Below are 12803 nucleotides of genomic sequence, written 5' to 3' on the forward strand. Positions count from 1 at the left end.
GGCTCAATAGAAAGCAAATGTCAAAAAAAAAAAGAAAGAAAGCAAATGTCTAGAAAAGAACGATGGAATATATGTACTAATATATTAGTCAGATACAATTGATGTACGGATTGTAACAAGAGTTGTAAGAGCCCCCGATAGAATGATCTTAAAAAAAAAAAAAAAGAAATTTCAAAGAAAAAGCCAAAGCCAAATAATTATACAAAATGTGCACAGACCTTGAATTAGAAAACCAAACAGGAAGAACAGACTCAGGATATCTGAACCTGAAAGAACTCAAGAAAAAATTCAAGCCTCTAGGTGGAATTCTGAAAGATTCTAGAGGCAAAATCTCGAATGAGGCAGGAAGCATCCAGAGAAGATGGAAAGCACACACCGAATCGCTGCTCCAGAAAGGGCTGGCCGACAGCCCACCACGTCAGGAGGGTGCATCGGAGCAAGAACCAGCGGTGCTGAAGGAAGACGTTCACACTGCACTGAACACATCAGCCCAAACAAGGCTCCGGGCGTGCACCGAGCACCGGCTGGAATGCTTCCAGAGCTCCAGCAGCAGTGGGAGCCCTCACTCGTCCATGCCGACAACACTGGGAGACGGCTACTTAGCCCCGTGACAGGCAGAGATCCGTATTTGGGCCCTTTCAAAGAGGACCCCACAGAATGCTCAACCAGAGAATGCTGTCATCGACGACGCACAAGTGACATTCGACTGGGATCAGCAGCAGCACACTGCCAGGGAGCTGCCAGACGTTCACGCAGGATTCAGAAGAGGACGTGGAAAAAGGCGTATCATTGCTGATGTCAGGTGGATCTTGGCTAAGAGAGACTACCACAAAGTGTGAACTTTGGTTTCGACTGTGTGGACCATGAAACACTGGATGACCTTGAGAAGAATGGGAATTTCAGAACACTTCATTGTGCTCATGAGGAACTTGTGCATGGATCAAAAGGCGGTTGTGTGAACAGGACAAGGGCACACTGCATGGTGTAAAGTCAGGGCTGCATCCGCTCACCATACTTGTTCAGTCTGTGCTGAGCAAATCTTCAGAGAAGCGGGATTGTATGAAGAAGAGCGTGTAGCTCAGGACTGGAGGAAGGCGTATTGACAACTTGCTGTAAGCAGCCGACACAACCTTGTTTGCTGGAAGTGAGCCCTTGCAGATGAAGATCAAGGACTGCAGCCTTGGTAAGGATTACAAGTCAATGTCAGGAAGACCCAAATCCTCACTGGACCCCGAGGCAGCATCATGGGAAACGGAGAGAAGGTTGCCGCAGTCAAGGATTTCGTTTTACTCGGGTCCACCATCAATGCTCGTGGAAGCAGCAGTCAAGAGATCAAAAGACCGACTGCACTGGGAAATCTGATGCACCAGACCTCTTTAGAGTGCATTGAAAGCTATGTCACTGGAGGACTAAGACACTCTCCATCGCCTCATCTGCATGTGAAAGGTGGCCCTTGAACAAAGACCGCAGAAGAATCCATGCTCCTGAGAGGCAAGAACGGAAGACTTTTCTCATGTACTTCCCACGTACTTCCGACGTGTTCCGTCAGGAGAGAGCAGTCCCTAGGGAAGGGCCTCATGTTGGTGAAGTAGCAGGGCAGAGAGAGAGAGAGGAGGACCCTCGATGAGATGGACAGACACCGTGGCTGCAGTAATGGGCTCAGGCAGAGGGACCGTTGGGAGTATGGCGCAGGGCCCTGCAGGGTTCCCTTCTGTGGTGCAAAGGGGGGCTGTGGGTCGGAGCCGACCCAATGGCACCGGACAGCAACAACAGGGCACCCCCACCCCATCAGCTACTAAACAACAGCAATACTTCTACACAGTGCTTCTCCCATCACAGACCCAGGGCTCAAGGCCCTGGGTCACCTCCTGTACCCCCTTCTCGACCCCTGGTACAGTAGCTTTGGGTGGGCTCTCGCTCCAGGGAAGGGTTTTGGCCCCCTTGACCTTGGTGACCCCAGCTGCAGGCCTGCCCGACAGTCTGGGCACTTCAGAGAGACTCAATGAGTGAGGTGGGAATGAGCCGCTGGCCGTTGAAGCAGGAAATGCAGTCACCCACCAGAGGACATGCCCAGACTCCTGGATCCCTCTGTGCCTGAAGCTCGTCTAGTTCGACCCCAGGCAGCAGCAGGCGGGCACCTACCTGGGTTAGGCTGAAGGTACTCGATGGTTCTGGCCAGCACCTCCACCACAGCCTTGCTGGTGACGTCCACTTTCTATAAGAGGAAGCATGTGAGGTTCACTTTGAGGCCCCTGAGCCCAGAGCACCAACTTCTGGACCCTGGACTGAAAGCCCCCAAGACCCTCTGGGGAGAACCACAGAGCGTCCAGCTCTGCGGGCCAGGGCTGGTGCAGGACCTTGTACCAGCACATCCACTTGAGGTGTGTCCTGGGCCTGGTCCCCTGGGCCCACATGTGGGCAGGTCCCACCCTCTCTAGCCAGTGTCCCACCCCGTGCTCAGGACACACAACCCCCTTCACCTTTTCCATCTCCTTGAAGTCATCGTCAAGCTTGGTCCCCTCGGCTCCTCCGACCTTCTCGCTGACCAGCTGGAGGCACAAAGGGGAGGAGAGGGTGAGCCTCAGGGGCGATAGTACAGGATGCTGCACTCGCTCAGGATGCCGTGTACCATACACAGGCAGGCCACGGGACAGGGGAAGATGCTACGGGCTCAGCCGCCGACCACCGGCATCAGTAGCCCTCTCAGAGTGGGACTGCCAGCTGCCTTTGTGTGCCTCACACCCACCAGGTTGGGGGTCCCAGGCCAGGACCTCATCCTGGGCACAGTGGCATGTGAACACCTAGGAAGTGCTCAGACATGCCGGGTCCCGAAGTCAACCCCGAGGTGGAGATGGGAGGGGCTGGTCTGTCATTAGGGCTGGTGAGGAGCTGATGGGGCTCATCCTGGGCAGCTGACGGGGTCCACCCCAATTCTTCTGAGGTCTAGGGTCAACTTTCAAAACAAAGACCACCATGCTGATGGCCAGGCCCAGGCACTGATGATGGGGCCCAGGCTCTGGCAGGGCTGGGGCTGCCCCTCCTCCCCTAGCACAGGACTCAGCTGTGGCCTTGGTGGCAGGACCTGTACCTTCAGGCCAAGTATGCTGGCTGGGTGAGGAGCCCCCCTTAGGTGATGCCTGACATCACATGTCCTGGTCCCCAGGCTGCTAAGCAAGGTGCCCCACTCTCCCCTCAGCTCACTGGGCAGCCCCCTGGGGCCCTGGTCCCCCCCACCCCCCACTCCAAGGCTAAGGAGCCTTCCTGAGGAGCTGTCTGGTTGGAGACATTCATGGAGTTCCCCACCGGAGGCTGGGCTGGCCGGGCAGGATGTAACTCCACCCCCTCTTCCCGGTTGCTGCTGTTAGGTGACCTGGTGGTGTGGAGTAGGTTCCGACTCATAGAGACTGACGGACAACAGAAGGAACACATCGCTGGGTCCTGCCCATCCTCAAAACTGTACTGGTGCCCAATGCTGCAGCCACGTGCCCATCCATCTCCCAAGCCACGGGCCGTCCTCTCTTCATCGCCCCTCCACCAAACACGATGTCTGTCCTTCTCCAGGCACCGGTCTCCCCTGACAGCATGCCCAAGTATGCGAGATGAAGCCTTAAAGGCACACTCTGGCGGACAGACCTGCTGGGGCATGTGCACTCGGTGCTGTCACTGTCCTTCAGCAGAGCCATGATTCAAACGCGTCCATTCTTCAGTGTTCACCTTGCACGCGCATATGACGCGAGTGAAAGACCACAGCTTGGGTCAGGAGCGCCCGAGTCCTCAAAATGATGTCTTTGCATCTCAACACTTTACAGAGGTCTGTGCAGACGGCCCCAGTGCCCTATGGCTTCGCGGACCTGCAGAAGGCTCCTCCTGGCAGCAGCTGGGAAGCCTGCCCCGCCAGCCTCAGTGTCTCCTCAATAAAACAGGATGAGGGCAACCACCTCTCAATCTGCAGAAGACAGACTTCAGGCTCTGGGGGCCTTGAGGCCAGTGGTCTCCCAGCTGCCCCTTGTACCCACCCCAGGAGAAGAGCCAGTGAGGAGAGGGTGGAGTCCCCTGCAGAGGAGCAGGATGGAAGCTGGGCTGTGAGGGCCTGGGAGGGGTGTGGGGGCTGCACTCCCCCATCTACTGCTAGAGGTCATGGGGAGACCCTGCCTCACCCTGGGATTTCTGGGTGTTCTGCTTTATTTCCTGAGCGGTTTCACTTCTTTTGATGGTGGTAATACAGGCGGGGCAGGGCCAGGGAAGGGCCTGGGGGGAGGGGGTTGGCAGCAGAGCGTGGAACCGCGCCTTCCTTCTGGGGGGCACCCCAGCCAGCCCCTGGGCTCAGGGGAAGGAAGTGAAAGAGGCGCCCTGGGACTCAGTCCTGCCCCACAGCACCATAGCACTGAACACTTCTGGTCTCAAGACACCTTATCAGGAGGGTGCCCCAGCCTCTGACCAAGACCTCCTGCTGACCCACGTGAGGCCATCGGGCCCCAGACTGCATTCACAACCTTGTGAATCTAGGGCAGGCTGACCTCACAGCAGTGACGTGGTTGGTGCCTGGCTCCCGACTCAAAGGCTAGTGGTTCAAAAGCAGCCAATGTCTCCTCGGCTGCTACAACCCAGAAACCCTGTCCTGGGGGTCATCGTCATCAGAGTGGATGACGGGCAGCTAACACCACCCACCTACCTGCCCAGGCAGAGTGCTGCTGGGCAGGTGGACCAAGGGGTCTGCCAGGGCCAACCACGGGAAGAGGAAGGGACAGAGGCACATCTCAGGATTCAGGTGGTCCAGCATGTGACCACAAGGCTCTGGGCTTGGAGGTACAGAGGTTTCTCTAGAAGCTGGGGTATCCCCAGGGATAGCCCAGTGGTGGCAAGGTGAGCCTGGGCTGCCCCCTTCCCAGGTGCACGTGGCCCGAACCCAGCAGCTCAGCAAGGAGACCCTGGGCTGGTGTTTTAGGTGCTACAAGAGTTGGCTACAGCAGGACCCAGCACTGCCTGGGATGCGACTCCATCTCCTCTGCTGCTCACCACAACCTAGTGCCCACAGGGAAACTGGGGCACGACACTGGGCTGAGACCCACACCCAGAGGCCAACTTGCTTCATCAGCGACTAAGTTGCAAGTGGGAGTCTGACCTACTGCATGGGCCACAGGGCCCTGGAGCCCTGCCCCCAGGGCTGCCAGCACTGGTGTCCCCTCACCCAGCAACCTCCCCCCAGTACACAAAGACCGCCTTGTGCCACCCACGTGGGCGTGATGAGGCCAGCAGCTCCTCTCCCCGGGGAAACAAACGGCCCGCCCCGAGAAGGCACGTTCCTGACTGCCCCAGATCCAGCTGCCAGGCAGTGCCACCCGGAAGTCCTTCAGGAAAGGCACAGGGCCAGGGGGCTTGGTCTCAGCTGGAATGTGCTGATCTGGCAGGGTCTCTGTCCACAGAGAGGTCCACCTGGCACCCAGTGGGCTTACATGTCAGGGGTGGCTTTGCTCCCAGTCCTGGGTTCCCTGGCCTCAAGCCCTCTGCTGGCCCCAGGGAGGATCCTTCCTGTGCTCCAGATTATTGGCCTCTGCCACCAGTTACACCTTCATCCGTCTGTCCATCCTTCTCTCGCTCCTTCTTACAAAGACACTGTCCACCCTAGTCCCCCAGGAGGTGGTCCTGGCACAAACAGTCTTCATGTTTGGCTGCTGACCCAAGGTTAGCAGTCCAAACCCACTCAGATGGACCTTGTATGAAAGGCCTGGCAATCCCCTTATGAAAAACCAGCCGTCACCAACCCCGTGGGCAGTTCTGGCATGACACACGTGGCATACATGCAGCCAAGCGCCCTCCCCTTGGTCCTGGCAGCCACCCTGGAGCTAGGCTCCCCTCAGCAGAACAAGGCGAGCAACATGGACAGGACGTCACTGTAGCGGGCAGTCAGAGGGGTAGAGGGCTGTGTGGCACTGACTGGCCATCATGCCAATGAAGGAGGGCCCAGCAGCCCCTTTTGCAGGCAGGGAGACTGAGGTGCCCCCAGGCTCAGTAGGCCCTCCGCTCTGGCTTGTGGCCCGGCCAGAAATCAGGGAAGGGGGGCTGCCTGGCACAGTGAGGATCCCAAGGGGCTGAAGTGACCCCATGACCTGGGCTAGAAGGTTCCAGAACTGGATGGTAACTCATTGGAGGTGGCTGTCATCTCCGCACCTCTTTCCAGCTCTGGCCGCCCCTCCCGAGCACAGCCATGGCAACCACCCATGTCTCCACCACAAGCCCCTCCTGATGAGTCAGTCTGGGAGGGGCACAGCTGGGGTGCTCGCCCAGCCTGATCCTCTCTGTGCTCCAGGGTTCCTTGCTGGCAGGCCAGCAGGGCAGTGTATGCAAGGGTCACTGTGCCGGCCATGGGGCCTTGCTCAGAGTCTGTGGTGGCCCCAAGACACCACCCCCCCTTAGGAGTCACTTGATGGTGAAGCACGTGCCAACCATGTTTCTCTGCCCCCACCCCCAGGAGTCTTGGGGTCTTGTGCCTCCAGAGGTCCCAGGCAAGAAGAGGATTGGGGTGCAGGGTTGGGGGTCTGCAAATTGAGAGGCTGGCTGCCCAGAGCTGCGAGAAACCGGGCAGCAGCCAGCCTCCGTCTAGCCTAACAGCAGTTCGGGTTAGGTGGGGCCTGGGTGCTCCTGAAATCCCAAGTCAGAGCCCGAGGAGGGATGCCCTCCGACATGCCCAGGCCTCGCGGATCCCCTCTGCAGAGGGGTCTCCAAGGGGGAGCGATGGTCAGGAGGAGGCTCATGGCACTGTTTTTCAGTGGAAAGCCCAGCCACCAGTCCAAGTGCAGGGGCAGACCCCCACCACAGGTTCAGCTGCAGGGGATGGCCAGAGAAGCAGGCCTCTTGGCAGAAAGGGAACCTGTGGCAGCCGCCCCAGCTCTGAGTCAGGAACCAGATGGTGTGCTGGCTTTGCTGTTCCAGCTTGCGGCCAAAGGGCCTAGCCCCCTGCAGGGATGACAGAGGCAAGGCTGCTGGCATTCAGGGGTGTCAGACAAACCACAGTACCCTCGGACCCCAGCACCTCTAGCTTCTACAGGGCCAGTCCCTCAGGGACACTTCTTCAAGTCTACGCCTCCCTCCCACCCTCTGTCTGCACAAAGGCACTTCTGGATTGACTCAAGGGCAGGAGGCTGGGAATGTGGCAGCCTTGGCCTGCTCCCTCCTGAGACCTGAGCACCAGCATCATCCTCGGAGAGGGGGCCGGGCTGAGAGTCGAGGCTGGTGGGCTGTTGTCCTGAGACCAGGCTCTGCAGCACCCCAGGCCTCCTCACTCAGGTTACAACTCGGCCCCACTGCTGCAGCCGTGGGCTGTCCCTGCCCGGTGGTCCCTCCATGGAGGCCCCTGAGCTCCCAGCTTCGGTTGTGACTTCCTGTCCCTAACTCAGCGCCGGAACCCCCAACACAAACACATGCAGAGAGAGGGAAAGGGCCAGTGATGTCCCATGGCACCAACTCCCCCAGGCTCCCACAAGCACATACACACATGGGGGCTGCCCTGAGATGAGCCCCACTCCATGGAGGCTTATTTGGTTTTGCTCTTTTAAGTCAGAAGTTCCTTCTCCCAGGAAGTACTCCTGAGCCTCTGTGTCCCACCTACAGACCGTGCCCCTCTGGATTCTCCCTCTGCAGGCTCTCCTGGATCCCCTGGGGGCCTGCTTCCTGCTCCTCTAGCACTAACCTTGGCCTGGCCTCAGAGCCTCCTTCCTTCCATTCCCCTGACCAGAATGCTCCTCTTTTGTTGCCCCTGAGTCAGCGACTCACGATGACCCCAAGGACAACAAAAGGAACAGCTGTCTGGCCCTGCACCTCCCTTACGATTGGCATCACCAGGCCTTTCTCCCGAGTCTGTCCGACCTTCCCTGACAGAGGCGTGGTGGCTGCAGAGGCAGTGCACGGCTGGACCCAAAGCCCTGGGCCCTGTCCTGCTGTCACGGGTGGACAGAGGACCTGCAGCCCTGGGGCGGGGCCCTCCACGCAGCTCTGAGCACACTGAGGATCGTGCCTCCACGGGAAGACCAGCCCTCTCCCTCACTTGTCACATTGCTTGGGGGAGGGGGACAGACTGCAGGAGACTGTGACCCACAGCCCCAGGAACAGGTCATGGGTTGGGGTGGGCGCACTGTAGGGTGAAGGGGTAGGTACAGGTGTGCCTGGGGCCCGTCTGGTTTGTTAGGCTCCCCTAAATGGTAGACCAGTCGTGAGGGCCCAGCACAGGGCAAGCGTGGGCACTTAGGTCTGGTCCTCATCATCAGATGTGGAATCCCAGGTGCACACAGGGCCAGGCAGGCAGGCCTGGCAGGCCCCCTTGGAGGACACATGTCCAGCTGCTACTTGCACCTGTGCAGGCCACAGGTGACTGATGGGAACCCCTGCCCCAGCCATGGGAGAGCCCAGGCCCATGAGGTGCTATGGAGTAGGACCCTCCCCTCAGGCTCTCCCCTGCCACCCCATCACCACAAGCCTATCTTCCTCTGAGAAACAAGCGCCACTAAGAAGCTGATCTCTCCCTCCTTCCCCAGCCCGCTGTCCTCTGTTGCCAACATTCACATCTGGTGCAAACGGCTTGTGGGCACGGCTGCCAAGGGAACAGGTTGGTGGTTTGGGTCCACTCCATGGCCCCTCTGAAGAAAGGTCCCACAACTGCTCCTGAGAAATCAGCCCTGGTCACCCTCGGATAGCCGTCCGTGACTCTGTGGGTCACTGTGAGCCAAAGCTGGTGGGGTACCACCCCAAGCCAGCAGCTATGGTGTCTGCTGATAGGGAAGGAACTGCTAAGTCAGCACGCACGGACCTGCCCCCACCCAGGAGCTCCTGACATAGTGACATTCAGCTAAGAGAACAGGCCCCTCCAGGCACTCCACCCTTGGATTCACAGGTGTGCAAGACCCAGGGGTCTCCTGGGGGTGGGGTTGTCCATCGAGGCTCCCAGGCTGGGAGTGGAAGAGGGAGGGGGGCCCCTCCTGTGACCAGGAGGTCCTGACTCCCTCCCTGCAACTTGACCAGACTCCAGCTGCCTTGGGGTCTTTAGTCTACCCCACCTTAAAGAGGGGCAGTGAAGGCTCGCCAAGGCCCCAGGGAGAAGCCCTGTCCCTGTGAACAGGGCAGCCTGGGGGTCCTTGGGAGGTAGCTCTGGGCTGTCGAGTGGGGCCCAGGCCAGTGGAAAACCAATTGTGCTGTTCCCAACCAGGAGAAGGAAGGCAGCTGACTGGGAGGACCCCCAAAACATGCCCACTCTAGGGGCACACACTCAGGCGAGACCCCCACGGATGGAAGATGCCTGGCATGGGGAACCTGTGGGGGCGGCCAGGTGCCGTTGCGTCAGTTCGGCTTCTAAGGACCCCAGGAACAACAGGACAGAAAGCACTGCCTGATCCTCCGCCATCCTCACCGTTGTTCCACTGGAGCCCACTGCCGCAGCCAGGCTGTCAGTTCATCTTGAGGGTCTTCTCCTCACAGAGCCCCTCCGACCAAGCACACTGTCCTTTCTCTCCGACTAGTCTCTCCTCGAGCAGCAAGGCTGCTAACCCCAGGGTCAGTTCAACCCAAGAGCCGAGCCGCTTCGAGGTGGACATAGGCATTCTACTCCCCTGAAGACTGACCGCCTTGGAAACGCCCAGGGGCAGCTCCATTCGGAAGGGGCTGCCTGGCAGGGTGGTTTTGAGCCGGACCCTCCTGACCACCTGTCTAGAGCACAGGAGATGAAGTCTTGCCAGCCTTGCTTCTAAGAAACATCCTTCCAAGACATGTTTGTCTGTCCTCTTGGCAGTCGGGGTGTAGCTGACAAGTCTTCACCAACAGCATCGGTTCTTCTGTGGTCTTCTGGATTCATGAATCTGAGGTGGCGGGAAAGGCTGAGGCCTGAGGCAAGGGTACCTTAGTCCCCAGGGTGACATCCTGCTTCTCCAACACCCTTGAGAGGGTCCAAGTGCGGAGTTGCTTGATTTCTTGCCTGCTGCTTCCACGGCTGTTGGCTGTGGTCCGAGCCAGACGAGACAACCAACCACTGCGTCTTTTCTGCATGCGTCACGATGTGGCCTCTAGGTTCCGCTGTGAGGGCTCTGCTTTCCTGGAGATGGCGGTGCAGCCCACACGGATAGATCGCGCTCCTAACCCACGATCTACAACAGGCAAGTGCACAGACGCCGAGCCTAGAGAACGGAGGAGTCCAGCCTTGGGTGTACGGTTTAGGGTGATGGAAAAGGTGAAAATGGATAGCAGCAAGTGTAATGAACCCCACAGAATTGTTTATCTGAGACCAGCGGTAAATATTTTACCATAGAAAACGGTGACTGTCCCTTTGGTCCAGGGTGATATACAAGTTCCGGAGTGTCAGGGGCACTGTGGGTGGGCTTCATTCCATCGCTGTGACAGCACAAGTGCCCCGGCCACTGCAGGACCTGTGTCTGCAAGGAGCAGGGGAAGGTGTGCAGATGACGCCAAGGCTGTCCGCCCAAAGGCTGGAGGCTCTAACCCGGTGGAAGGCCAGGAACTCCGCCCTGGGACTCTCTGCACACGTGCCCTCACCCCCTACTCCCCGGGCCCTCCATCTCAAGGTGTATCCACGTGGTGGCTCAGCTGCAGAGCTCCTCTGGTCCCACAGGCCCCTGGGACATGGATGCTGCCAACCACCACAGTGCAGTGCCTGCAGGACAACAGGGCACCTGCCAGGAGGTGCCTTCTGGGAGAATGAAGTGGAAGGGCAGGCTGGCGAGAAAGCGGGGCGGGCTTTCAGTCCCGACAGCAAGCTCCCTGGCTCCTTTCATGGTCCCTGTGTGCTCTGTCCCGGGGCCAGGATCCTCCTCTCACGCACAGCCCTGGCTAAGCTGCAGGGCAGCCCCCATGCAACGGAGCCGAGCTGGAATGCCACATTCCACACGTGCGGGCACACAGTACCCTTCCGTTCCACATCATGCAAACGGAATACACTGTTTTGTTTCCAGGCTGGCCCCACAGAAAACCCAGATGTTTACACCAAGTCAGGCTAGGCAGTGCTCCAGAGGGAGTCACGCCCAGGGCCCCAGGGGTCCCAACACGACTGTTCATAATAGGGCAGCCCTGAGGAGCCAGCACCTGGGCCTGTCCTTACAGCCGCCTGCAGGGAGTGCGTGAGGGGTGCACGGTGGAGCTCACCCAGAGGCACCTCAGAAGAAAGGCCTGGAAACCCACTTCTGAAAACTCAGCACCAACACCACCGAGGGGCACGAGTTGGGCCTGGTAGACACAAGGAGGGCACAGGAGATCGCCAGGAGTGTGACCCACAGCCATGTGCAGCATGTGAACCAAACTCCCAGGGAACACACACTCCCGGCCTGCAAGTCGGTTCCAGCTTGGGGCGACCCAGAGAATTCTGAGCAAAAACACTGCCGGTTATGAAAAAAGCAAGCAGGTGATGCCATCCCACGTCGCACAGCCTCGCAACCCTCCCTCCAGGCACAGCGGTACAGGCCCTGCCCTGGGTGGCTGGGGGCCACCCGGCTGGCTGAGCGCAGAGAGAAGGGCTGCCCCTCCCTTTCGGGGCACAGGGCCAGCCTTTCTCCCCCAGAGAAGCTGGGTGCCTTCCAGCTCCTGACCGGCCTCAGCCTGTGCCCGGCCCCCTCTACCACCAGAATGCCTCTGATTCACATTTCACGAGATCCCTGCACGAGGCCAGTGGCCGCCCACACCCTCCTGGCACTGCAGGCTACCAGGCCAGGGGAGGGCTTCTGGGGGAGAGGGTTCCCACCTCGATGGATGGAAACTGGTTCTGGAAGCAGGTCAAAGCCCAGCCCAACTCCTCAGTGTTCGGGGCAAATGTGGGGAGCCTGAGCAGAAGGCCTCTGGCACCCAGCACCTTAGCTTCCTTCTAGGCTCCAACACCCCCAGCCCCACCTCCACTGGAACCCTCTGCAGCTTCACCCAGACAGCAAGCCCTCTGTAAAAGGGCAGAGTCCGCCCCCTCCCCTTCGGCCAGCCTATGTGTCAGGTGGCCAACAGGTCTGGAAAGGGTCAGTCATCTGGAGTCCTGTTGAGGAGGGGTGGGATGACTGTGGGGGAAGGGGGTTGGTTCTCCCAGCCCCAAGGACAAAGAGTGAGAACAGAAGTGGAAATGGGAGGGGGGCAGGTGCCAGTGCACTGAGGGGGCAGCCATGATGGGTTGGAACAAAATGTGCAGGAACTAATATGTTGTGACCCTTCACCTCATTCACAAGTTTAAAAACGAAACAAAGACCCCTGTGGGGAAAACAAGAGAGGAGCTCAGGAGGCTTCACTTGTCCCCCATGTAGAAGGGGCTCAGTGGCAGGATTCTCGCCTCTCAGGCAGATGACCTGGGTTCAAGTCCAAGCCAAGGTACCTCACATATGTACGGCCGCCAGCCTTCTGTCTGGGGAGGCTTGTGTGCTGCGGGTGGCTGAACAGGTTTCGGCGCACTCCAAAGGAAGACAGACTAGGAAGACCTGGTGGTAGCACAGAAAACCCTGAGGGTCTCAACGCTTGGTTCACAGCCAATCCTGGCCTGGGGCCTCCTGAGTCCACAGCTGACTTGGTATATGACAGGGTGCCCACAGGCTCTGTGTGCCGGCCTGGGCTGAGGGAGGCCAGGATGAGCTGAGCCACCCAGACCTGGCACTGGGAAGAGGACCGCCCCCCCACCAGGGTGACTTTCTTCTTATGGTGAAGAGACCTTATAGGTGGGCTGGTGGGTTGTGAGCTTCCTTTAATTCTGAAGAGACCACCCATCGGCTAACTGGTGCCCTCCCTCCTTTTGCCAGTGGTTTGTCCCCGTGACCTCGCTGGTCCCCCAGGCTCCCATCTGA

The 12803-nt window shown here is 59.0% G+C and overlaps 1 protein-coding gene across 1 annotated transcript in view; it reads right to left on the minus strand.

Annotated features, from left to right (window-relative positions):
• The window catches only part of SH3GL1 (SH3 domain containing GRB2 like 1, endophilin A2), a 33089-nt gene that overhangs the window by 4026 nt on the left and 16260 nt on the right, over nucleotides 1-12803 (minus strand). The window contains exons 2-3 of the mRNA XM_075545089.1: nucleotides 2481-2549; nucleotides 2143-2215 (exon numbers count right to left, since the gene is read on the minus strand). Of these exons, the coding sequence (XP_075401204.1) occupies nucleotides 2143-2215; nucleotides 2481-2549 (142 nt within the window). The remainder of the gene's footprint in view (nucleotides 1-2142; nucleotides 2216-2480; nucleotides 2550-12803) is intronic.

Source organism: Tenrec ecaudatus, chromosome 1 (assembly GCF_050624435.1).
Source record: "Tenrec ecaudatus isolate mTenEca1 chromosome 1, mTenEca1.hap1, whole genome shotgun sequence".
Taxonomy (NCBI): domain Eukaryota; kingdom Metazoa; phylum Chordata; class Mammalia; order Afrosoricida; family Tenrecidae; genus Tenrec; species Tenrec ecaudatus.